Source organism: Ursus americanus, chromosome 3, assembly GCF_024610735.1.
Source record: "Ursus americanus isolate L20-20 chromosome 3, mUrsAme1.1.p, whole genome shotgun sequence".
NCBI lineage: Eukaryota > Metazoa > Chordata > Mammalia > Carnivora > Ursidae > Ursus > Ursus americanus.
Genome location: NC_142129.1, coordinates 95,666,056 through 95,692,161, shown reverse-complemented (window position 1 = coordinate 95,692,161; position 26,106 = coordinate 95,666,056). Strand labels below are relative to the sequence as shown.

Below are 26,106 nucleotides of genomic sequence, written 5' to 3'. Positions count from 1 at the left end.
TCTTTTTTAAGATTTTATTTATTTGACAGAGAGAGCACAAGCAGGGAGAGCAGCAAAGGGAGAGGGAGAAGGACACTCCCCGCTGAGCAGGGAGCCTGATGTGGGACCGGTGGGACTCGATCCCAGGACCCTGAGATCATGACCTGAGCTGAACGCAGACACGTCACCGACTGAACCACCCACGTGCCCCACAAAAGGAGATTTTGAGGGTGATTTTTTAAAAAGTTTGTTTGTTTATTAAGTAATCTCTATGCCCAAGGTGGGGCTCGAACTCAGGACCTGGAGATCTCGAGAGTCATGTGTTCTCCAGAACTGAGGTCATCCGGGCGCCTGACGGTGACTCGATTTGCAGCGATCGTACCCGCGCATCTTCAGAGATTTGGGGGGTTTCGGGCGGCCGCGAGGCGCTTCTTGATGAAGTGGCTCACCAGGCGCTGTGGCCGCTGCTGGTACTCGACCAGCACCTCGTGGGGGCTGCTGACCTGGTCCCCTTCCAGGCGGTTGAGTAGAGTGACACACACCACGGCCACTGCAGAGAGCAAACACCACGTCACGGCGAAGCCCCCGCTTTCTAACAGGTTCCCCAAGACAGACAAGGTGTCCCCTCGGCTGACCCGCAAGCCTGTCCTGTTCTCGCCTGATTCCTCCCAGCCTTCGCTTCCAAAAGAACGTTTCAAGCAGGTCCCTTGAAAGCCAGGCTTCCAGGAGTTCTGGAAGGCCACGCTGGACGCTGAAGGGGAGCCTAGGAACTCGGGGGTGGATTAACCCCAAGTCAGAAATCTAAGGAGCTTGGAAAGCAGTTTCAGGGCAGCATTGGCAGCCTCCTGACCTGAGCCAAAGTGGGTCTTTTTCATCCCACTTAGTGGCATGCAAGCCACTGCACGGCCACCGAGGACCCTGCCCTGGACAGGGTGACAGTCAAAGGTGTCCGAGTGCAGGGATGGATGATGCCACCCCGTCCAGAAACTTGCCTTGGGGCAGGGTGGGTGGAAGGCAGATGCTAATGGCGGGTGCTGGGTGGTGGGTAATGGGGGCGGGAGGAGGACCTGGAGGCTGAGCCCCGGACGAGGGACGCCAGCGACCAGACGCTCGCCTACCTGGGATGCTACACGCGCCACATATGGCAGCCAAGACCGAAGACTCCATCTCAATGTTGCAGACGCCGGCCGAGTGGGCCGCCTGCAAGTACTTCTGCTTGTCCTTCTCTGTGTAGGAGCAGAGAGCACCGTCCAGACGGCCTTGCCCTAAAGACACGTGGAGATGTGCCAACGCTGACCTGGGTGTGCTCACCGCTTGCACCACTGCGTGCCAGCACTGCTACCCGCCAGGATACAGGGACACTTCGGATCCCTCCAGGCCCTGCCCCCCATCAGCAGAGCACTCCAGGCACCATGGAAACACGGAAGAGAGGGGAGCCCCGGGAAGGACGGAGACCCCTCCCTGTCACCTTCATAGAAGTCTGAGGTGCACATGGTGTTCCCCAGGACCGTGGGGAAGTCTAGCAGTTCCAAAGAGCACTGCATCAGTTCCTGTGCAAGCTCCTCGTCCAGGTGCGTCCTCTGAACCACCCGTTTCCCTAGGACCACCTGCTCGAACACTGGCTTGAAGGAGGCATCCACTGCCTGACGGGTGATGACCACAGAGCCAGGCTTCAGACCTGAAGAGAGAAGCAGGTGTCATGGCCTCACAGGGCAGACAGGGAGGGCACAGCCCAGCACACACAGAAAGGAAAATGACCCATCTACACACCAAAATACCAGGACACCCGGTAATGTTCTAAAAGGAAATCGCTAAGGATCCATTTTCAGCATCGAATTCTTTTTTCTGATGATAGAAGTAATGCATAAGCATTGCAGAGAATATGGAAGAGAAAAGAGCAAAGAGAATGAAACTGCCGGGGACCCCCGTCTCCGTTACATGTGCGGAATCCTCCAGTCCTTGCTGATTTTAACTGGCACACCACCGCTCAGGGGACCACAGTGTGCTTGCCTGGTCCCCGCTTTGTGCTTTTTCATTATTTAAGATTTCAAATGACTACAGAAGTACAATAGTCTAAGGAACCCCTATGCATCCCAAACCCAGCTCTGGCACCTCCCGACTCCCGGCCGATCCCATCTTCCTTTGATCCTGCGATACTGGGTTTCACTTCTCGTGTTTCGTGGGGCCTACCTTCCCGGGGCATTTTCACCTTTGTAGGGACGTTGCTCTGCTCCTATTCTTTGATCTTCTAATAACTTTGTGTGGGATGTGGCCACGAGCCTTTCCGGATACTTACCAAATGGGAAGTTGGGTTTCTTAAACATTTAGAAAGGACGGAGGAGAAAGCCAAGGGATGGTTCTAGAGCCCCCACGTCGCCCATTTCCATGAAACCTTACAAAGCATGTCGTGCCCCCCTGCGTATTTAGCTGGGCTTTCTCTCCTGTGCTGTTCTGGTCCCGGTTTTGGCCCTCTCTGCAACTGCTCCCACCCTGGGGCTGAACCTGCTTGACTACCGGCTCTCATTCCTGCACAAGCCCAGGGACTTCACGCCCCTTCTGCTGTCAGCGTCACCCTCAAGCTGGGGCAGGCCAGTAGCAGGGAGGCTACCGCAAGCCCCTCTCCGGCAGCTCCAAGCCTCCAGGCGGGAACGTCAGAGTCAGAGAGCGGCGGCCTACCTAGCAAATGTGCCCCGGCTTTCTCACTGCCTCCTGTCCTCTCTTTGCTCTCTCTGCAGCTTCCTGGGATAAAACAAAACACCATGCTCAGGACCAGCCTGGGGACCCTTTAGGCAACTTAAGGACACTTAACTTTGTGTTTCATCTCTCTCTTTGATTTTCCTGCTGGTTTTCTCCTAGGGTGGTTCGAATCCTTGCAGGAATAGGGAAGCGCAGAGGACAGGAGAAAGGCAGAGAAGCGGTTAGAAGGAAGGGAGAGAGGCAGGCAGAAGAGGGGGCTCCCAGCGCATCACCGCGAAAGGACGAGGCCCTGCCATGCTGGGCCCTGCACCTTTCCGTGACCCACTTCTGCAGTGGGGTGGGGGTGGGGGTTGGGAGAATCCGCTGGACGACAAGTAACAAAACGAGCTTCTTTTCATGCCTCGTGCTAATGCGCTTCCTGGCACAAAGCTGGGTCGAGGCTCTGGGTACCCGAGGCCGCCCTGCCCTGGGCCTGCGGCAGCGAGGCCCCGGGTCCTCATGCGCGGGATGCTGGCCCCGGGCGGAGGCCCTCGGCGCACTCACCGATCCCGCCGGACGTGCCGATGCGGATGACCGTGACGTCGGAGCAGTGGGCGTGGTAAAGCAGCTTGATAAGCTCGTGCAGCATGACCGAGGTGGAGGGGATGCCTATGCCGTGCTGCAACAGGGAGAAACGCCCGCGGGACGTCAGGGCGGGGGTGCCCGGCGGCCTCTGCACAGGTCAGACTGCAGGCAGAGAAGAGGACTTCCAAGCAGAAATTTTAAAACCATGAACACTTTGGGAGACGCGCAAGTTTGTGCAAAGCCCTCACAGCTGGGAAGCAGGTGGCTGCCCCGAGAGGCTCCGCGGGGAAGCAGCGGCGTGCTCCCTTTATCTGGAACCGAACACCGTCTCTGCACCCCGGCGTGCTCTGGACGGTCGCTCGCCATGCCCCCGGCCTGACAGAGGGCACAGGTGTTGAGGGGGCCCGGCCCGTGGGTGCAGAGGGCAGGGGAGGGGCTGGCAGAGCGCGAGGCCCGAGCCCAGCGCCGGGGCAGGTACTCACGCTGACAGACAGCACGGGGCCCACTTTGAACATGGCGTAGCGGTCGGTCCCCCTGCAGATGTTGGGGTACTCTGCACCTGGGTGGTCAAGGCCCAGCTCCTTGGCCATGTATTTGGCGAAGGCCTCCATCCGGGTAGGGCTTCCCCCGACACACACGAACTGCAACCAGAGAACAGAGCCCCGTCAGTCCGGGCACGGTCTTCGTAGCAGGGGTCCCTCCAAGGGGGGCCCCCCACCAACAGCAGCATCACCTAGATGTTGTGGGAAATGAAGGTCCCTGGCCCCCGCCCAGAGCTACCGCATCTGGGGAGCCCCGTTATGGGTGCTTCTGTGAGTGATTCGGATGCTCCCCCAGTTTGAGAAGCACTGACCGGGTCATGGGATCACTGCTCCGTGCAGGAGGCCCCTGTGTAATCTGTCCCACGCAACCCAGGAAAACCAGACCCTTGCTCTCTCTGGGGAGCTAATTCTGGGTTCCATGCCTGCCCAGTCTCTGTCCATCGTGCACACAGCTCGGTCGGTGCCCTGGAGGGCCTAGCTTTGGAATAAAATGATACAGGCTCCTCGCTGTGCAATCAGGGCCCTGAGTCCCTCTGTAAAACGGGCTTCTAACCAACACCACCCCGGCCGTCCAAGAGCCAGGGGCCCAGTGGGGGCTGGGGAATTGGGAGCTATCACGTGGGCGGGTGGCTCTCAGAGACGGAAAACCTTTCATCTGCAAAGTGCCACATACAAAAGCTTATTTTTCATTTTGTTTTACCCAAGAAGGAAATGTACATAAGCCAGTTTTAAGGAGTTTGATGATCAAAGAATGATTCGTCTCACAACATGACAAACAGCGTTTCCATAGCCTAGGAAAAATTATAAGTTAAATTCTAACATATGGAAAGCATATAAATTAAGACTCCAATGAACAGCAAAGGAAACCGTCCACACAATGACAAGCTACTGAGTGGGAGACGATGTTTGCATATGACATTCCGAGAGGGGTTAATACCCAAAACATATACAGAACTCACACCTCTCAAGAGCAAAAATACCAAATAATCTGATTTTTAAAAATGACCTGAATAGACATTTCTCCAAAGAAGACACCCAGAGGGCCAACAGACGCATGAAACGATGGTCCACATCAGTCATCACCAGGGAAATACAAATCACAACCACAATGAGACACCACCTCACACCGTCAGAGTGGCTAAAGTGAACAACACAAGAAACGGCAGGTGCTGGCGAGGATGCGGAGACAGGGGAGCCTCGTGCACTGTGGGTGGGAACGCGAGGATGTGGAGACAGGGGGGCCCTCGTGCACTGTGGGTGGGAACGCAAACTGGTGCAGCCCCTGTGGACAGCAGTATGGAGGGTCCTGAAAACAGAATTAAAAACAAATGCCATATGGTCTAGGAATTCTACTACTGGGCATTTACCCAAGGAAAATGAAAACACTAATCAAGAAATTACATGCAGCCCTATGTTTATTGCAGCGTTATACACAGTAGCCAGGATACGGAAGCAATCCAAGTGTCCACTGATTGATGAGTGGGGAGAGAAGATGTGAGACACACACACACACACACACACACACACACACACACACACACACAGGAATATTATGCAGCCATAAAATAAAGAATGACATTTGCCATTTGCAACAACATGGATGGAGCTAGAGGGTATAATGCTAAGCGAAATAAGTCAGTCAGAGAAAGACAAAACCATACGGTTTCACTCACATGTGGAATTTGAGAAACAAAACTAAGAAAAAGGAGACAAACAGAAAACCAGACTCTTAAATACAGAGAACAAATTGGTGGTTGCCAGGGATGCCTGGGGGGCTCAGTTGGTGAAGTGTCTGCCTTCGGCTCAGGTTATGATCTCAGGGTCCTGGGATCAAGTCCTGCATTGGGCTCCCTACTCAGTGGGGAGCCTGCTTCTCCCTCTGCCCCTCCAGCATCCCCTGCTTGTGTGCTCTCTCTCTCTCTCTCTCTCCCCCAAACATGTGGTTGCCAGAGGGGAAAGGGTAGGCGCTAGAGTGAAAGAGATAAAGTGGATTAAGAGATACAAACTTTCACTTGTGAAGTAAATAAGTCATAGAGATGAAAGGTACAGCATAGGGAATATACTCAACAGGGTGGTAATAACATTGTTTGGTCACGGATGACGACTACGTTACCCTGGTGAGCACCGAGCAGTGCATGGAATTGCTGAATCACTATATTGTGGGCCTGAAACTAATATTAGACCATCTATTAATTATGCCTCAATTCGCAAAATACTACTACTGTAAGTCACCAGACTAAATCCCTCTTATAAAAGCAGAACACATGGGGAGTTGTCTTATGGTTTGACATGAACACGGCGGCTGCTGGGACAGACCCCAAGGAGCAGCAAGGGATGCTGAGTCCCTGATTGTTCTGACTTTGAATCTAAACATCGGTCCATCTGTACCCACAGGGATCAGACATTTCAAAAGTCCTGTGCCAGGACAGACCAGCCCTGAGGAACTCAGGACTCGGGGTGGAGCGGGGGTTGGAGGGGTAGGACTAGAAGCAAAATTAGCCATTCCAAGGATAAATACGCACCTTAAATCACAAACAGACACATGTAATTACTCGCTTATTATCCCTTGGGCCTGTACAGAATGTTCTGTATCCCCTTTTTCCTTTTCTCTCAGGGGAGCATTAGGAAATTTATTGCATATGGTTTCCATTACATGCTGAATTTATAAGAGATGATTTAGGGACCAGTATGGCAGAACTTACAACTTTTCCTTCACTCATTAGTTTACGTATTTTAAAAGCAACGATTTGCAAAAATCTGGTGAAGATATAACTTTTTCTTTTAAAGATTTTATTTTTACGTACTGTCCACACCCAACCTGGGGCTCGAACTCATGACCCCAAGATCAAGACCCACACGCCAGCCACTCTTGATCGCATGCCAGCCAGGTGGCCCCTTGGTGAAGATATAACTTGATGATCTACTCCTTTGTCGCCAAGTCTACCCATATTATCCAAGAGGAGATAAGACAAACCCCAGGATCAAAAGCCCTGCTTTTTACCTTCACATCTCCGAACATCGCGGGGAAATCATGCGTGCTGGTGCTGAGACTGAAATGGTAGAGGACGTCTTCTTGCATTGCTGCTACGTTTGGGTTGGTGGGTTGTACGAGGTGGTCACTATTACAAAATAGGAAGGCGAAAGGTTTATAGAGCACCGCCGCCCCGTGGCCACCGTAACAGAAGTGCTCTGTGTCAGCGAGACACGTGTGGCTCACGGTGGGGTGAGACAGGCCACCCCGGCACCACAAACGCTCCCACTTCCCTGTCTCCATTCTGCCCCCTCCTCCTTCCGCATCTCCCCTCCTCACCCCTCGGGCCCCTGTTTGGAGGCTGATCAGCAAGAGCTTGGAAGAGCACAAGAAAGTACAAAGATCAAGACACTAAATCACCCCACAGCCAGAGTGTAGCCAGCTGCCACCCAACTCAAGTTCATTCGACACGCGACCTTGGCTTTATTTTGAAAACAATACATTCACATAGGATATAGAAGAAAAAGAATCGCCTCGAGGTCTCCCTTGCAGAGATAACCTTTCCAGTCTGTACATCTTGTATTTAATTTTTCTTGCCTTGTTGCATTGGCCAGTGCTTCTGTGCCATGTCCAGTGGGAGGGATGAGATAAGACATGTTTCCATTTTGGCTTTCTTTTCAATGGTTTCCACTTTCACCTTGAAAGTGTGTGTGGCTCCCATTAGTATTTCTGCTGGACAGCACGCTGCTGGCCTACAATAGGGGTCAGCAAACGTTTTTTCATAAAAGGCCAGATAGTGAATATTTTTGGTTTTGCAGCTCACAGGGGCCCTGTCACAACTCAAGCCAGCTGTTGTCACGTGAAAGGGACCACAGACAACATGCAAGCAAGTGGGGTTGTGTTCCCATAAAACTTTATTTACACTGCATCTCCAGCTTGCCAACCTTACATGCACCTCCTTCGACATCTACGCCTGCCTGACTCCCATGGGCAGTGGTGCTCCCTCAAACCCTGGCCTGTCGGGCCCCAGGGCTGCAGAGACACGCCTGGATCCCTGAGTCAGGGCACTCAGGACCCTCTCGTTCTTCCTTCCAACTCTCACTTTCTGTCCAGAACCCACTGATCTGTTTCCTCCTCAATCTAACTCTGTACCAAAAAAAAGAAAGAAGGAAAGAAAAGATCCAAGAGAAGCCGCCCTCAGCTCTCAGCTCTCAGCTGCCTTGCAGGGCTCCCTGGGGAGATCTCCTGTGACTCAGGCCCCTAGGGCAGCGGCCACTTCCTTTGCAAGGGGTGGGGGGAATGTTCAGGAAATGTGTCTAATATTTCAAAATCTAACTGGAAACACGTATTTCCCAACCAAACAGACGCTCTGGATAGCCATAATGCTCATTTCTTCTTTTTTTCTCTTTTTGTATTTTTGCTTTGGGGGCGACAGCACGGGTGATTTCCCCAGAGAGCAAGCCATCTGTAAACTGCTATCGAGTCAGTCCTGATGAGTTCCCACTCGCGCTGAGCACCAGCCCTGCCCCAGTCACTCAGGACGCTGTTTGGCCCAAGGTGCTGGAAATCTGGCGGGGAAAACAGCTGTAAGCTGTAATCAGAACAGCTGTAAGCCCGAGCACGGCGGCGACCGCCTGATTCTAGCATACGTGCTGCCGAAGGGAGTACCGGGGAGGTCCGGGGAAGGACAGGATCCGTCTTGCTCTCGGGCAGACAGACACGCAGATGTCAGTAACAGCCCACTGCCGGGCAGATCCAGCCCCAGCCCCAGAGTCGGTTTGGGGTTTTGCTGGCCCTCAGCCTCGCTCTCCATTCACCTACTCCCTACAGCTGCAAGGAAAATTCTGACATCACACCCTATGGCGTTTAAGCTCCTCTAGTGACAGCCACGATGCCGTCAGGTGGTTGCTACACTCTTTCGGGATGTTCTGAGCACAGCGGGGACCAAGTCAAGGCCGACGGGCAAGAGTCAAGAGCTGACAAAACAGGATGTGATTGAGACAACTTTGCCCCATATTTCAACACAGACAACTCTTTTTCTCTGATTCCAGGTAGAGAAGGAGAAGGAAATGGGTCTAATTCTGCAGAACAGCAATGGTTTTAAAATATAGTAATTGGGGACGCCTGAGTGGCTCCGTCGGTGAAGCGTCTGCCTTCAGCTCAGGGCGTGATCTCAGGGTCCTGGGATCGAGTCCCACATGGGGCTCCCTGCTCAGCAGGGGAGCCTACTGCTCCCCCTGCTCTCTGAGTCAAATAAATAAATAAAATCTTTAAATATATGTATATATAAATATATATATATATGTATATATAAATATATATATATGTGTATATATATACACATATATATATATATGTATATATAAATATATATATATGTGTATATATATACACATATATATATATATATATAGGGCAGGTAGCATAATGAACCAGAACAGGTTCAAACTGGCTTTTTGAAAGGTTTTACAATAACACATCAAAGTTCTCTACTCTAGATACAGTTTCCACTTACTTTATCCTGCTTTATTTTGTCACTTTATTCATTTAACAAATATTCCCAGAGCACCTGCTTCGTAAGGGAAATGAGAAATGAGTGACAATTGGCCGGTTCTAGAAGCTGCCCCAGTGGCTCGGGACAGGTGCTTGCGGACTAGAAGAGGGGAGGGCGGGGCATCTGGGGCAGGGAAGGGGGGGAGCTGGATCCCACACGGGCCCCACGCCCTGTGCTGGGCACAAAGAATAATACCGAGTAGTACCTGGGAGGCACCCGACTTCTCGGTAGGAATGATGTTATTCCGAGCTGGTACGTAATACTGCATTTAAAGCTCGCGAGCACCACAAAAGCTGGGTGCCGGCAGTATCCCCACCTTAGAGGCTCACTTTAAAGATCAGTATCTTTCCAAAAAAAAAAAGAGGGGCACCTTGGTTTCAGCTCGGGTCACAATCTCAGGGTCCTGGGATCGAGCCACCCCCTGCTCTGCACTCAGTGGGGAGTGTGCTGGGGATTTTCTCTCTCTCCCTCTGCGCACCCCCCCCCCGGGCTCTTTCTCTCTCTAAAATAAATACATACTTTAAAAAATTCCTGTCTGTCACAAGAAGACCCGTGAGCCTTTGAGCTCCCGACAGCACACCCGCCTCTCAGCTGGGAGGGAGGGTGGTGAGAAGCCAGGGGCTGGCGATGACAGCAGTGAGGGAGGGCAGGGGCGTCACCAAGCACGGGGCAGGGCAGGGGCACTCCAGCTGAGTCCTGTCCATGGCCTTTGTTGCCCTGCGCTCCCTTCTCAGCTGCATTTCAACCCCACCCTCCACCGGCGCCCGAGAGGCCTGGAAACGGGACAGGGCAGTTGGGTTCCAGTGCCTTAGAACACTTAGAACTTTATCTCTGCAGTCCTGTCCCCAAGGCAGCCCGAAGTGTGAGAACGGCCCTCACATTCTCCAGGGAAGGAGTGGGGAGGACAGGCATCCATGTGGGATCGCCACCAGGTGAGAGCCCAGGGAGGCCCGAGGAGGTCATGGGGATGTCTGAGAATCTTCCCCCCTGAGAGACAACCGAGGATCCCAGCTCCAGGGCTCCCCGAGGGCCACACACAACCCCGGGGCTGTCGAGGAAGGAGGCGAGCAGGGCTGGGATATCCCCTGCAACAGGACGGGGTCCCCCGGTAGTCTCCGCAGAGGTGGGGGACTCGGAGAGGGGGGCGAGGAAACCAAAATCCTGTTGGATTCAAAGCCCATGTAGGAATCAGGATGAAGGCAGGAAACTCGCTTTGTCCGCAATGCACAAATACGCACCCAGGAGGGGCCAGCAAGATAACAAAGTGGAGATCCGGAGCACCGTAAAGTATTTACGATTCAGAGCCCCGACATCGCTGGGTGACAGCAGTCTGTGCTGCAGAAAAGCGGCCTGCCCGGCTGAGACCACGCATCCTGGGGCCAAGGGCGGAGGGCCAGAGCTCCCAGAGTCTCAGTCCTGAGCCTCCGGACCTATCCTGCCCTATCCTGCCAGGCCCCAATCTGCATCACAAAAATCAAGCATGTTCCTGTTGGTGGCTCTCGGGAAAATGTGTGTCACGAAGGAATCACGATAAACCCCCAAATCCAACCCGGCGTGAGGTCACCTGGAGCCTCACCTGTGACTGTCACCCTTCTTTGTTTGGAACCCTGAGGAAGCCATTCTTTCAGCAGGGGCAGGACCCTAGGAGAAAACAACACAGAATATTATTTAAGAATAAAGTCGGGCATATACCAAATCTCACGCGTTTATCTGCCAGAACTCTACTGGAACGGGTCAGCGCCAGATGGAAAGTACTTAGCAACACATCTTCAGGGTCTGGGAGAGACGTTTCATTTCATTTTATTGTTTTTATTCATATATGTAAGAGACAGAGCATGAGCAGGGACAGCAGCAGAGGCAGAGGGAGAAGCAGACTCCCCGCAGAGCAGGGAGCCCGATATGGGGCTCGATCCCAGGACACTGAGATCATAACCTGAGCCGAAGGCAGATGCTTCACCGACTGAGCCACCCAGGCGCCCAGCAGGTGAACTCAGATAATAAAGCCCATGTCCTGCCGTGGGGACAGGAAACAGAAATCAGGTTAACCCAGTGACCCAGGGGTCATCAAGCCCGAGAGTGGAGTTTGCCCCGTGCAGCCAGGATAGGTTCTCCACCTGCCAGCTCACCAGCCACAGATCAAAACACTAGAGCCCATCAAGGCAGCTCCCCAAAGACCCTTTTTGGAGAAAGGGATCGATAACCATTATCACTGACCATTTTTAGCAAATTCTGGACCCAGAGAAAATGAGAAGCCACAACACTTCCAACCCCCAGCTTATTCCGATGGGCTTTAGTCCCTAACAGCCTCCCAACGGACCCCTTCCCTCCTTAGTGATCGCCTCTCTTTGGTCTCCCGGACCCGCTGTGTCCTGAATTAGAATTCTCTTTCATTATATCTGATTCGGACTGTGTCTGATGGAACGCGCTGGTCTTCGGTTTGGGTTCTGTTTGGGACTAGGCCGTCCTTCCAGAAATTGTGTGGCCTTTGGTCTGATTCCTTCTGGAACCAGACTGTTCCCCAGAAAACCTCAAAGAAATGGGATCCTGGTTGTCAAAATGCTTTGAGGGTGTCCTCCTTCCCCCCACTACTGGGACCACGGCCAGTTTTATGTTTAAAAATGATGGTCCTTCTGCATGTGCATTTATAAATAAATAGACGGACTTAACAAGAAGTAATTTAGACCTACATTTCCAATGGCCATTATGGGGAACTTCCCATCTCCCCAAACTTAATTTTCTCAAAGCTGAATGGGACAACCATGGTCCTAAAATTGACAAAACTAAACAGGATTCCTTCTACAATTGATAATTTTGAAACTTCTATGGGCTATCAGGAATCCAAAATTGCCTCTCTCCAAAATAGTTTGTAAACTAAATGAGGCAGACAATTAAAAAGGAGAAAAAGAGGGCACCTGGGGGGCTCAGTCGATTAAGCTCCAACTCTTGATTTCGGCTCAGGTCATAATCTCAGGGTCATGAGATCGAGCCCCGGGGTCGGGCTCTGCACTCAGCCTGGAGTCTGCTTGTCTCTCTCCCTCTGCTCCTCTCCCCACTCTCTCTGTCAAACAAATAACTAAAACTTATTTATTTGACAGAAAGAGGGAGAGAGCACAAGCAGGGGGAGCAGCAGAAGGAGAGGGAGAAGCAGACGCCCCACTGAGCAAGGAGCCTGATGTGGGGCCCAATCCCAGGACCCTGGGATCATGACCTGAGCCAAAGGCAGACGCTTAACCATCTGAGCCACCCAGGCGCCCCTCAAATAAATAAATAAAATCTTTCAAAAAAAAAAAACAAAAACAAAAAGGAAAAAGGGGGGGGGCTTCTGAGGCCTCTTCCCCTCCCCCATTTCTCCGTCCACAGAGGCGAGGCCACCATCTTGCACTCAGGCCCTGGCGCCATGGGCTCTATCTTCAGCCTGGCCTTGTCATCCTTCTGTCAAACCTTCTTTTCCTCTGACGCTCCCTCTGCTCCCTCTTCTCCTGAACCTATTAAAAGCCCGCTCCTTCAAAGTTAAGTCTTCTGAGGATCTAAATAGACCCCCGGGTTCCTAAGTTCCCTGGACTAAGGCTGAACTTCGAGCCAGAGGCAAGGAGGTTCCCCTAAGTGACTGAGGACCCCCACGGGTTTGCTGAAGAATTTAAGAGAGTTACTCAAACTTACCAGCCTGGTTTCTGGAATTCATAGCAGTTGGGCCACAGGCTTGTGGCAGAGGGCCAGCCCAAGCACGGGATGAAACCAGCCCAGTGGGAACATCCTGGGCAGGATTTGGAGAAAGAGACCCCTGAATTTTGGCAAGATGCTAGAACACTCGCTGGAAATCTCCACCAAGCACTTAGAATGGCTTTTCCGAAGCCGGTTGAGTAGAACAAAATTCAGGCTTGCGCGCAAAAGCCTGATGAATCCGTTCCCGATTATTACGATCAACTCCAAACTGACTTTAGCGAATATTCTGGTCTTCCTTTTAATTTCGTGCTCATTACCAGGCTGATTTAGGATCTTTTCCTTTTCATTAGAAGGCCCAGGATGGAATGGGAAACTAGGTCCCCCAGATTCAATTACCCTGGCAAACCAGCTTGCTCGCACCCTCGCTGGAAAGACCTACAGAAAACACCACTAAAGGAAAGACCACTGAAATTTCCAACGTTCAACTCCATCAAGGCCCCCAAGCAAAAAGCCTAGTTTCTGCTGTTACCGCCGGGAACCAGGACATCGGATAAAGGACTCTTACAGATTTACGCTCTTCTGGAGCCTTCAGCCCACCAGCTACGCTCTTCTACCCCCTCCTCATTCCCAGTGTTGGGCTCTGCCAGACCTCCCTCTTAATCAACTCAGGGAAACCACTCTCCCAATTCAGAATGGATCTCCGTCCTCCGTGACACAGGACCTCTACTCTCAGTGCCCAGCCCCACAGCTGCAAAGCAGCCCCTCAGGGCCCAAACGGTTCAAATAGTGGGGGTCTCCAACCAACCTCAACAGGTCCCCACCTCTGAACCTATTCCCTTTGAAAGGTACTCTTTTCCCTACTCATTTACTGAGTTGAGATCCCTAGAGAACTATCGTGCCAGAATTCCTTTCTTCCCAAAGGGAAGATCATTCTGGAATCTGACAGTAGCGATCAAAATAGCCAACCAGGGGAATTCAATGACCCTCTGATGTCTTTTGTTTGCTCTGTCCCTGGCGGGACCATAGTCGAGTCTGGGGACACTGATCATTTATTCCTATTCGATCAGCCACCACCCTCTTTCTGGGCACAATCCTCAACTGATACTGGAAAAATCCACAGTGCACCTGCCAACAAGATTCAGATAGATCCCTCAAAACTCCTCCCTAGAATTAATCAATGCCCTCTAAATAAAGAAGCCCTTTGGGGCATCAAGCCCATGGTGGAGAATTTCGAGGCTCAGGGCCTCATGATCCCCTGTACTAGTCCCTGTCACACCCCTACTTTATCTGGGATGAAACCCAATGGCCGGGGACGGAGCTCTGTTCCGTGAACTCTGATGCAGTAAGTAACACTGTCACCCGTCAGGCCCCTGTTGTTCCTAACTCCCATGTGCTGCTGGTACCCATTCCCACTGAGAGCAAAGTGTCCACGGTAATTGGCCTGTGGGGTGCAGGGTTAGTATTCCAGTCCAGAAGGACAGCCAGGGTCTTTCTGCCTTCACGTGGGAAGAACAGCAGGATGGCTGGGCAGTCATGCCCCAGGGTGACGCGGAGGGGCCTTTAAAGGCTGATTTGCATGACACAGAGTTTTCTGCAGGCTCCACTTGGTTACTTGGTTACAATGATTGCTCTTCTGCCCCCTTCTCAGACCTCTTCATAGGAAGGCAGCGTCCCCCGTCAAAACTTTTGGCCTGAAAGAGACCTATAGTCTCCAACGAAAAGTTGCAATTTGCACCAAGTCAGGTTCAATATTTATGGCACCTGATCTCTGAGCGAGGACTTGATGTGGATCCAGGCTGACTCAAAGGCAGCCCGAATTTCCCCAAACCAAAAACCAAACACCAGTTAGGAGGCTTTCTTGGGCTGGTGGACATTGGATTCCAAAGTTGTCTCTCGCGGCTTGGCCCAGTCCATATAAGCTTTACTAAAAAAGGACAAACCTGAACTTGGGGCGGGCATGGGGGAGGGAGTGGTGCTGGGGGACTGACCCTCGACCTGTGGGTCTGACTCTGTCTCTGGGTAAATGGTGTCCCAAGCAAGCTGCATTGGGTCGTCGCAGAATTAGCGGTAGGAAACCCACACACGAGTCCAAATTGTCCTAGGTGATCAGAATCCTAGGTCCTGAATCCAGGCATGCAAGCACAGCACCCATCAAACAAATCCACTCAGACAGCTGGGCTTCCGCCCAAGTCTGGTTTCCAGGAAATGCAACCCCAGCAGCCCCTGCAGGGACTGGCCCCAGGCTGCCCGCTGGGTCACCCCTCCTGCCCTCCCCCTCAGGGGCTCTCACTTCTCCATGGAGATCCCCAGAGGCTTGGGGTCTCACAGCTGTGTCCCCAGGCGGGCAGGCAGTATTCCCCAGGGACAGCAGTAGCGCTCACAGTGACCCCCTTCCCCCAAACAATCAGGACCCTCCAGGATGCTAATTTTTCCTCTGCGGGGAGCCGGTGGGCTGGCAGAGAGCTCAAAAGAGGAAGAGTTAGACTTGCCTTCCCAGGGGACAGCAGACAGAATCCAAAAAAGGAAACCAAGCCGCAGAGAAAGCATCCTGTCTGGCCTCGCCTAGAAAGTGCTGCTGTCCACACCTGATCCCTTTTCTTGCCTCTGAACCAGAGAAACCATCTCCCTGCCCTGCGCTGCCCCTCAGCGCTTCCTGAGTCCGCCCAGCCTGCTTCCCTTGGCATCCTTAGCGCTCGCAGACACCCCTTTCAGCCTGTGAGCCTCCCCAAGACTGACCCCTCTTCGTGCCCCCGCCCTGCACTCAGTAAAAGATCGAACCAACTGGGAGCAGAGAAAACCACAGACTTTCGCAATGCTCTGATTGGAAAGGTCCCTGCTAACTCACGGGGGATGCTGGCAGGCAGAGTGGCTCGGTGGGCGGGTTTGCATGGCCAGTCCCGGCATAAGGACCAGAGACGCATTTCACTCTCCAAAGGCTACGTTCTACCATCGCCCCCGCTGCCCACAGAAAGGTCGAAGCCAGGAGGAGGTAAAGGAGGTGTCTCACTTCTCGGGAGACGCAGAGGCGGAAACCAGGAGCCCATCCATCCTCGTGGGCAGCTGCCTACTCACCTAGACTCTTCCAGTGGCCACAGGTGAACGGGCAGTGGTGGGGAGCAGGTGTTCGCTCTTGGACAAGAAGCCCCTGGTGGTGAGAAGCAAAGAGGTGATAGCTATTGAGGGACGTGGTGCTGCGTTTGTATCCCAAAGAAGTTTCCCAGTTGGCAGAATATGAACAAAGCCACGTTATATTTTTCCAACCTTCAAAGGAATCAGGAATTAGGGGTAATCAGCGGTGCAGTCCCGTTCGCATTGAGGCTAGAGTTTGGCCAGCGGGGTTTAGTGTAGAAAAGGAAGAGGAGCCCCTGCTTGCAGGGTCCACTGCCACCCAGCGTCCACCTGGGTGCTCAGTGAGAAAGGGCTGATGGGGATTTCCAAACAACCCCCCAGTGCTATTTAGCCATGAAAGGTCATCAGTAGGGAATTTGGGGCAGATTTCTGATGACGGCTGCTTCAACTTTTGGCTGATTTAAAATTTTTGCACACCCCGGACATTTTCCCTTCCACGGATAATGCCAATAATGCATTTCCTAACAATACGTGCTTGATGGTATAAAATGGGACTTCCAGTCTGGGCATCTCAGAACGAACCCCGGTGCCCATTCCACTTCCTGCCTCCCGCATGGCCCAGAGACGCCAACTTGCAAAACATGGTCCCTGATTTAGCCCACTCTGCACTGCCCATCCATGAGAGGCTCAGGCCGGCCTTCTCCCTCCTCAGCCCCCACGAACGAGGCCGCTAGTGCAGAGCAAGGTGCGTGGATGTGCTTACGAGCTGCATTTAGCTCTCTGGGAGAAAGCTTCATCTATTTACTGACATAACTAGAAAAGGCATTAACTCTCTGTAAGATGCTGGGAAGCACTAAGCATGGCCTGCATCAGTCACTGACCTTGGGGAAAGGTCAAAGGCCAAGTGCTCAGGCACTGTGTCCACTCACTCTGACCACTATCTGGAAGTGACCGGGGGCCTCTGGAAGGCTGAGGTGGAGAATGACAGAGATGTGAGCTCCTGAAATCCCTTGTCTGCCTATAGGCAGAGCCTCCTAAAAGAACTCAGTTGTTAAGAATTATCTCCTAGGCAGCAACTGTAATCCCTTCTCTGAGAAAAATCCAAATGGACACTGTCACTCTCCTATTTTCCCAAGAAATCATTTATCTTTCCAAAGTCCTTTGTTTCCCTAAGTGCCCTTTCTGTACTCCCCCAGAAGTCATTTGTTCCCCCAGAAGTGTCCCTCTGTGCCTCTCATGCCCCATTAAGATGGTAAATAAGCCCCCAAATTCTAACTATCTCCTGGAGCCACAATTTTGTTAACTCCCTTTGTAGAGACATCAATAAAAACCCATCTTTTCTCTTGCTATTCCGTCTTTTCTCATTTTAATTCGCAGCCCCCAAGAACAGCACCTAAGAGGATAGAAGTTTTTCTCCCCAACACGTGACTCCAGCACAGCTGGAGGGACGCACAGCCTGGACAGAGATGTGCTAGGAACAGAAAAGTGGGATATGCTCTGCATCCCTGGGATGAAATCTTAAGGAGTAACTAGAAGGTGGTATTAGGAGAAGGCTGGCAGGGATGCTGTGTCTAGCCGAACTGATAGGGAATGACACAGTGTCATCCCCTAGGCATGGGGCTAAGGTGGACTGTTTAATTCGAGATGCCATGGTTTAGCACAAGGTGGCTGTGGGCATCACCCCATGGGTGAAATAAAGCTTGAGGTGTCTTCATGAAGCGGGTTTGAAAAGTGAGAGATAGGGCTCCCTAGGGGAAAACAGGGCAGGTGGGAATTTGGGGTCTAAGGCAAATTCCCAGAACCCACAATTGAGGGGAGCCCAGGACATGAGAGGGGCATCAAGGGAGCAAGGGGGTGACCAGGGCAACGTCCTGTCACTGCATCGTCAGAACTGGATGACGGATGACACCTGGTGTCCCTTTGTCCTGAGGGATGGAGTTTCCATGGAGACCAGATAGCCCTTCCACAGCGCAGGCAACAGCTTGGGTGTTGGGACCCAGGTGGGCCCCGGGTGGGCCCAGCACCCAAGGAGGAGGCCAAGCCGGGGGCTGTTGGAGGCAGCATCCCTTCTAACATTGCACTATGGGCCTCCAACTTCACACCCAGGGAAGGCTACATCCACTTCCTGAAGAGAAGTCTCCTCTCACCTCCCCAGGACCCCATGTGCTTCTCTACACAATCGGAGGGTGTCCCTAGATGCCTGCCCCGGAGGTTCAGCCTCGCAGAGAAATCGGGCTTGGTTCTGGCTCTCGGGCTCCCTGGGGAGGAGCCCACTCACCTGTTGCCTGATTCAACTTGTAAAAACAAAAACCCCATAGTTGATGTTTGTGTTCTTGGGGTTTTTGTTTTAACCTATTAAACGAAAAATCAGATAGGTGGGCTACTCAGTGTAAATAGCTTGGTATATAAATGTTTATAAAACTTTTTCTTTTAAGACTATTTGAGAGGAGAGAGAGCAGGCACAGGGGGAGGGGGAGGGGCAGAGGGAGAAGCAGACTCCCCCTTGAGCGGGGAGCCAGACATGGGCTCAGTCCCAGGACACTGGGATCATGACCTGAGTCAAAGGCAGTCGCTTCACCAACTGAGCCACCCAGGCGCCCCTACAAAACTTTCTTGAACGAACACAGTTCAAAAGAAATGTGTGTGAGTGTCTGTCTGCGTGTGTGTGGGAGAAAGACAGGGAGGAAAACGATCAATGCTTATCTTTAGGGACTCGGAAAAGTTGCGAGTTTCACTTCCGGTTTTATAGTTGTGGCTTTCTTTTTATTAGGCTTTATTTATTTAAGCAATCTCTATACCCAACATGGGGCTTGAACGCAGGGCCCCGAGATCAAGAGTCACACTCTCCACGGACGGAGCCAGCCAGGCGCCCCGAGTTTTGTTTTCTTAACAATGAGTTTGTATTTATTTTATGATCAGCAAAGATAACAAAGTCCTCTTGGACAAAGGCCCACGTAAAAAGCTGATTTATTATTATTTATAACTAAAACGTTACTGCAGTGCCCACCAGCGCGGAAAGCCCTGCAGCTAACAGTGTGATTTGTGGGATCATGAAGCTTACGCGGAAAGAGCTAGAAAGAAATCTGGCCTCCAAAAAGGGGGAGGAAAGGGGCAGATTGGCTGAACCTAGGGGAGTTTGTGGCAGGCAGGAGGCCTGAGTCAGAGAAAGGTGGGACACAGGATTGCAGCCGGAAAGGGCGGGGCACGGTGTGAAAACTTCAAGGGTTTAAGATTTAGACTTCACTCAGTTCCTCCAAAATCACTAATCCTTCAAAAGCCAAGCTCAGAACCCAAGAAAGGAACCAAAAATCTCTAGATTTAGGAGGGGGCAATGAGCCAGAGGGGTGGGACAGGGCAGGGCTGGGCAGGGTGGAGGGCAGACAATGGCACAAGGAAGCATAGGGGGAGGGAGGACTTGGGGGGGGGGAGGGGGAGGACATTGCAGCCTGAAGACTGCCTCAGTGGCCTTCAAAGTAGCCCTGTCCTCCGGATTTTTGTATTTCTAGGTCACTCCCCATTGAGGGGAGCAGCCTGGTGCAGGGCTGAGCTCTGGTATGGGCGGCCGGTTCCAAGCTGGCCAGGAAGGCTGCCACCAGCAGCCTTGAGTCATCTGGACAAGCCAGTCACCTGGCCAAGCCCTTACCTGGAAGGGAGACAGACCTGTGGACAGCCTCTGAGGCTGTGTGATGCCCCCCCTGTGGGCGCTTCCATGTAAAAGAACTCATGCCCCGTGCCAATTCTATCTCTGCCCTATAATTTTTGACTGTGGTTTCGCTTTACACCTGCTGGACTAACAGATGTCAGTATTCATACTGTAACACTTGTTCAATGTTGGTTCAATGGACACTTTCTTTCATCCACTGGGGCTGTCAAGGTTTGGGAAAGAAAGGGAAAGAGAAAGAAGAGAAGAGAAAAGAGAAGAGAAGAGAAGAGTACAAAAGAGAAGAGTAGAAAAGAGGAAGGGAAGGGAAGGGAAGGGAAGGGAAGGGAAGGGAAGGGAAGGGAAGGGAAGGGAAGGGAAAGAAAAGAAAAGAAAAGAAAAGAAAAAGAAAAAAGAAAAGAAATGAAGGAAGGAAGGAAGGAAGGCGGGAGGGAGGAAGGGAGGAAAGACGGGGGAGGGAAAGAAGGAGAAGAAAGAAAGAAAGAAAGAAAGAAAGAAAGAAAGAAAGAAAGAAAGAAAGAAAGAAAGAGGGAAAGGAAAGAAAGAGAGAGAGAGAGAAAGAAAAAGGGAAAGAAAGAGAAAGGGAGAAGGAAAAGAAAAGAAATAAAGAAGAGTCCCAAAACAGACTCACTTGTCCCAGGACAGCAAACCGAGACTTAATACCCTTAAATCAAAACCAAATCGGAGACCAGCCTTAAAAAAAAATCTGAGCAGAAGAAAAGGTTAGTCATAGGAAGTTTCTTTTGCAAGACTAACTTGACCCCAGCCACTTCTTCCTTATGCCTCTGGAAATGCTGGAAATGGAGAGTGAAACATAAGTTTCCCGGTGATGGGTATGAGGTAACAGGGTACCAATTTCCTACCATTGAAGAAGATTCTAACATGGTAGCCAAGCCCTGTGAAGAACAGTGGCTGCCTTCCCGCTGCTTTAAAACCCTATGTCCTTGAAGCCCCGTTCCATGTTCTGGTTTGAGCGCCCCCTGTTTGCAAACTCTTAGCAGCGCGCCCTTGATAAACTTACTAATTACTACCCCGGTGAAATCAGTGCCTTTATTTCTGTTCTTTCTGAACTTCTGACAGTTCTAACCCATTAGCCTCTCAGAGGTTTGACCTTCAACCAGTCCACCTGCGATCACCTGGTCACAAGAGTGAGAGACTCCCGCCCTTCCCCCAAAGGAAGATGACCTTGCCCAACAATCCTTTCCTTTTACAGTAACTTTTGTCTAGTCCAGTCAGGTCCCTATCCCCTCACCCTCAGACCCCCCCCCCCCACTTCTGCCTGTAAAAGTCTTCCGTTTGTACAGCTCCCGGCTGCTCCTTTCTGCTTGCCGGATGGGATGCTGCAGCATTGGTTAAGTGACCAAATAAAGCCAACGGATCCTCAAACCTACTCAGCGGAATTTTGTTTTTCAAGAGTAAAAATCATCCTCCAAAAAGTAACTTTACTTACCATCCCCAAAGGAAAGGGGGACGTTCTAGGTGTTCTCTGGTTTGGGCTGCGGAGAAGCCAGTCCCCACTCTGCCCACCACCACCGGCTGTCACACCGGCTGCGCTCTGCGGCGGCCGGGGTCCCGGAGCGAGGCGGCTGTGGCAGGGTCAGGGAGGGCATCCTTCTCCGCGCACCCCCGGGCCCTCTGAGCGCTCTCCCTGTGCACCCTGTGCCCAAATGCACCCCCCGTCCCCTCTCCCAGAACATTCTCCCCACGCACCGTCTGAGCGCCCTCTCAGCATCCTCCGGGATGGCACATCCTCCGAGCACCCTACTCATCCTCCCCGCGCGCCCTGCTCCCGGCGCACCCTCCCCGCCGCCCTCTCCGTGGACTGCTATCCCTGACACCTGCTCCCCCCAACCTCTCACTCGGCCCCACGCGCGCCCTCTCCGTGTACTCCCCTCATCGCGCAACTGCGCATCCTCCCCGCGCGCGCTGCTCCCGGGGCACCTTCCCCGCACACCTTCACCGTATACTCCCCTCCTTGCACCTTCTCCCTACCTCTCCCTGCCCCCTGTTCATCCTCCCTGCACCCTGCTCGTGCTCCTCGCGCGCCCTGTTCATCCTCCTCGCGCATCCTGTTCAATCACCCCGCGCACCCCGTTCGCAGGGCACCCTCCCCGTGAGCCCTCTCCTCTCCGTGTATCCCCCTCCGCTCTCGCTCTGCTCCCCGCACATCCTTCCCAGCCAACGGCTGAGTCACCTCCCCAGCAGGTGACACGAAAGCACGGCTCCCGAAAGCGGAACCCCGGCGTGGACCACTCACCTGAGCAAGGGACCGGCAGGGTCTATTTCGGATCTGGGTCTGCGCGCTGAGTCCGGGTCACTGCCCTGCCGCTGCCCCCTCCCCGCCCCGTTCCGGGAAGGCTACCCCCAACTCCGCCCAAAGTTCTTCCCTCCTAGGGCGGGTGGGGTGGTGCGTCACCAGGGACATCCCTGTTACTCATTAAGCCGCTCCACCGCGCAGGAAACCTCTTGTCAACCTTAAACAGTAAACAGCAGAGGTTACTCAGCGAGAGGCAGATGGGCTTATTCTGGAAAGGGCAGACAAGATGCCATTGTGGCAAGCCGATTCTGCACACCGTAGGCAAACCCCGCGCACAGGGGAGAGAGTACCCTCTTCCAGAGGAAGGGGGGAGTTGGGAGGAGCTCCTTTGAACAAATGTTCAGTGGAGGAAAAATGAGCTGAAGGTGGTCTCTCATTGGCCACAGGTGAGGCGGAGGTGGTCTCTCATTGGCCACAGGTGATGGTGGAGGTGGTCTCTCATTGGTTGCAGGCACGGGCCGCAGGCTGTTGCCAGGGGGAGAGGAAATCTTCTCTCTTCCGACTGGACAAGACAAGATGCAGCAGGTGGTTTTGAGGCACTGCGGTGGAGGAGCCCACGTCGGTCCGGAGTAGCCCACCCCCAGCTCCAGAGCCGCGGGAGAGAGCTAACAGGCGGAAGCAGCCCTGGGAAGGGCGGGAGGGCTGATGTAAGGGAAAGGGGGCTGGGCCATGTCTGCCGCGGTCCCTTGATCTCTCCAGCCCCTTATCCGGGGTGTTTTTTTTCTGGGACCCTCTGGGTACCCGGAGCTCGCGCTAGTAACTGGGGAAAACCAGGAGATGCTGGCTCAGGCAGGGAAATGACTCATTCAGTCAGTCGCCAGCTGAGACTGCAGGGCCTGGCAGCAGCCAACACTGCGGGCTGACCCGAGCAGCCGGGCAGGTGCCCTGGACAGCCATCCCGCACCCGGAAGCTCGGCGCTTGAGCATCTCTGGAGCAATGCCCACCAGGGGCCCGATGACCTCGGGCAGACTAAGGACTTTAGCTTCCATTTCCAAGAGGCACCCATGAAAGGGCAAATCGAATACCGAAGACATATTTGTCAAGGTAACACCTCGTGAATGGGACAGACTGGAAAGGAAACTGGGGCCATTTCTAAACCACACCTGAAAGCCCCGCCCACCAGTCGGCCACCCTCCAGGCGCTGCTGCTCCCCGAGGAGAGGCCAAGGACACACAGGCGAGGCCTCACCAAGGCCAGGCCAGTCCCAAGGGCCTGGGACTTCTGCACACAAGTGCTCTGAGTGGCCTTACACACAAGCAAGTCACGCCACAGAGGCCCCTGAAGAATAAGGGACGCCCACTCCTCTCCGGGTCACTGGGACCAAGGACTAATTTCACACTATTCGAATTCTCCCAGAAGGAGCTGAGAGGCTTGGAGAGCTGTTAGCTGAGGCTTCTTCACTGCTTGGCCCCACACCCCAAGTCCGAGTGCCAGCCACCCCTCCCTTCCCATCTCAGGGCTCCCCTGCATTCTAGAGCACTCAGACAGTGGGCAGAAACCTCCAAGAGCGGAGAACAGTGATTTTCAGACAGCCAGCAGGCCGTGAAAGACGGTCATGGGGCACAGCCGGCGTTTCTATTGTCAATGAGGAAGAACGGAGAAGGAGAGCATCTGCAGACACGCACCTCTCTGTCACGCACCGTATTCTCAGACGCCCCCAGCAGAACGTGTCTAAGTGGCCCTGGATGTCAGCAGCTCGTTCCTGCCCTCTGGGACCTTACCTGTTCAGGTGCTGCTGCCAGATACAGTTGTCTCCGAAAGGGGCCTTCTCAGCAGGAAAGCCTGGACCTCCGGGAACTCTCCAGCCTGGGACCCCAGATGCAGACAGTAACCGTGTGCCCATGCTGTCGCCTGCCCCTCTGCTGTCACACAGCTCTGCATGCTCTCAGTGTTCCACACACCCTCCCACCTGACTGCTTTTGCTCTGAACCCTTACCCCACACAGCTGTTCTTCCACCCTCCACCTAGGAATCATGAGAGTTCCTTTCTTAACTGGCGCTCAGCCCTTAGTGCCCTTTCCCGCGTGGAAAATCACACCGGTGTTGGGGCCATGCCGCATGCCAGCTCCTGGCTTTCTTGCAAGTTACCAGATGGGGCCCACCTGAGCTCAGTCTAGGTCTATCAGATGGGAATGCTGCCCCCATTAAATTTCTACTGTGTATTAGGTCACCTAGTCTGTAATATTTTTGTTACAGCAGCTCAAATGACTACAATAAAGTTGTAAGGAGTAATGCAGAAGGATGTCTTGTTTCCCCCAATGGGAGCATTTTGCAGAACTAGGGTACCGAGGGCGCCTGGGTGGCTCAGTCGGTTAAGCGTCTGCCTTCGGCTCAAGGTGTGATCCCAGGGTCCTGGGATCGAGCCCCACAGCTGACTCCCTGCTCAGCAGGGCGTCTGCTTGACCCTCTTGCTCTGGTCCTCCCCCTACTTGTGCTCGCTCGCTCTCTCCTCTCTCTCAAATAAATAAATAAAATCTTAAAAAAAAAAAAAAAAGAACTAGAGTTGGGGTTTACACCCAGGGTATGACATTAACACAACCTACCAATGCTCTTCAGATTACCTGTTTTTCTTATGCTCGTTTTCCTGTTGGGTTTAGTTTTATACAACTTTGTCACATGTGTGACATCGCCACAGTCAAGATACTGAGCCATCCGTTATCAAAAGAACCCCTATGATGCCCTATACCCACCCCTACTCGTCATCCCCTAAACCCTAGCATCCTCTCAATTTCTAAAATGTGTCATTAAAAAAAAGAAAAAAGAAAAAAAGCTATATACATGGAAACAAATCGTCTTTAGCCTTTCCGAACTGGCTTTTTCTACTCAGAAGAATTCCCTGGAGAGTTGTCCACATATTGTGCGTGTGTGTGTGTGTGTGTGTGTGTGTGTGTATAATAAGTAGTTGGTTCTGTGAAAATGAATGAAAGGAAATTTCATTCAGAATGGAGTGGGACGGCCAACAGGGGGAGCTCTCACACACTACCATTTGTTATCAATTGCCCACCCAATGGGAAGAGAGGCACCTTGCACCTGGATACTACTTTAGCTACTACTTTGCTGCCCCGGTAGGAAGAAGAAGATTACACGAGGTACCCCTCTTTACCCCTGCAACAGACCAGCCAATGAGAGGCAGGCATAACCCAGCCAGTGAGAAACTGTCCCAGCTCAGCCAAAGAGAAACTGTCCCAGCTTGGCCAATGAGAGGCAGTCCCAGCTCAGCCAATGAGAAACTGTCCCAGCTCAGCCAATGAGAAACTGTCCCAGCTCAGCCAATGAGAAACTGTCCCAGCTCAGCCAATGAGAAGCCAGTATATTTTGAGTTCCCAGTTTATTCCAATGGACTTCTTATTATGCCAACCCTCTCAAATTCTGCCTTCCTCTGTAAGAGTGGACCTCTCCTTTGTTTTAGGGATTCACCTCTGGTTTTGCCTGAACCTGGATTGTCTCAGATCGCATTTCTCTTCTAGTCTTGAATAAAGCCATTTTGCTAATAAAATAACCAGTAGTTTTATTTTTAAAAGCAGCAGGTCCTTTGTTGCCAAGCATTGTGCCATGATGCGGGCGCTCCGGTTTGTTTAAAACCATTCACCCGCTGAGAGACAGCCAAGCTGTTTCCACTTATAAGCTATTAAGAATAAAGCTGCTATGAAATTTCAGGTACAGGCTCTTGTGTGAACATACGTTTTCATTTCTCTGGGAAAAATACCAAGAATGCACTCGCTAGGTAGTAGGGTAATTACACATTTAGTCTTACAAGAAACTGCCAAATTGTTCCCTGCGGGGGCTGTAATACTTTGCATTCTGGTGAGCGATGGATGAGAAATCCAGTTTCTGCACAACCTCACCAGTACTTGATGTTATAATTATTTTTTTAATTTTAGCCGTTCGGATCATTGCGCACTGATCTCTCGTGGTGGTTTTAATTTGCACTTCCCTGGTGGCTAATGGTGTTGAGCACCTTCGGATGTGCTTAAGACATCTGTAAAGCCTCTTGGGGGGCAGAATTTGTCTGCGTCTTTTCCTCATTTTTTAATTGGATCGTTTGGGGGGTTTGTTGTTGTTTGGTGATTCTCGTTGAGATTTGAGAGT

The 26,106-nt window shown here is 52.4% G+C and overlaps 1 protein-coding gene across 2 annotated transcripts; it reads right to left on the bottom strand.

Moving 5' to 3' along the window:
• UPP1 (uridine phosphorylase 1) lies at window positions 1-22,049 on the bottom strand. Of its 2 annotated transcripts, none has more exons than XM_045793594.2 (9): window positions 21,958-22,049; window positions 16,043-16,115; window positions 10,884-10,948; window positions 6,784-6,901; window positions 3,723-3,881; window positions 3,220-3,334; window positions 1,448-1,657; window positions 1,098-1,244; window positions 1-529 (listed from the first exon to the last, which is right to left on the bottom strand). In XM_045793594.2, the coding sequence occupies exons 3-9, from the start codon at window positions 10,925-10,927 to the stop codon at window positions 372-374; spliced, it is 951 nt and encodes a 316-aa protein (XP_045649550.1). In that variant the 5' UTR covers window positions 10,928-10,948; window positions 16,043-16,115; window positions 21,958-22,049; the 3' UTR covers window positions 1-371. The 2 variants fall into 2 exon arrangements, with proteins under 2 accessions (XP_045649550.1, XP_045649551.1); XM_045793595.2 differs by lacking the exon at window positions 21,958-22,049 and adding an exon at window positions 21,151-21,298.
• Between the last annotated feature and the right edge of the window lie 4,057 nt (window positions 22,050-26,106).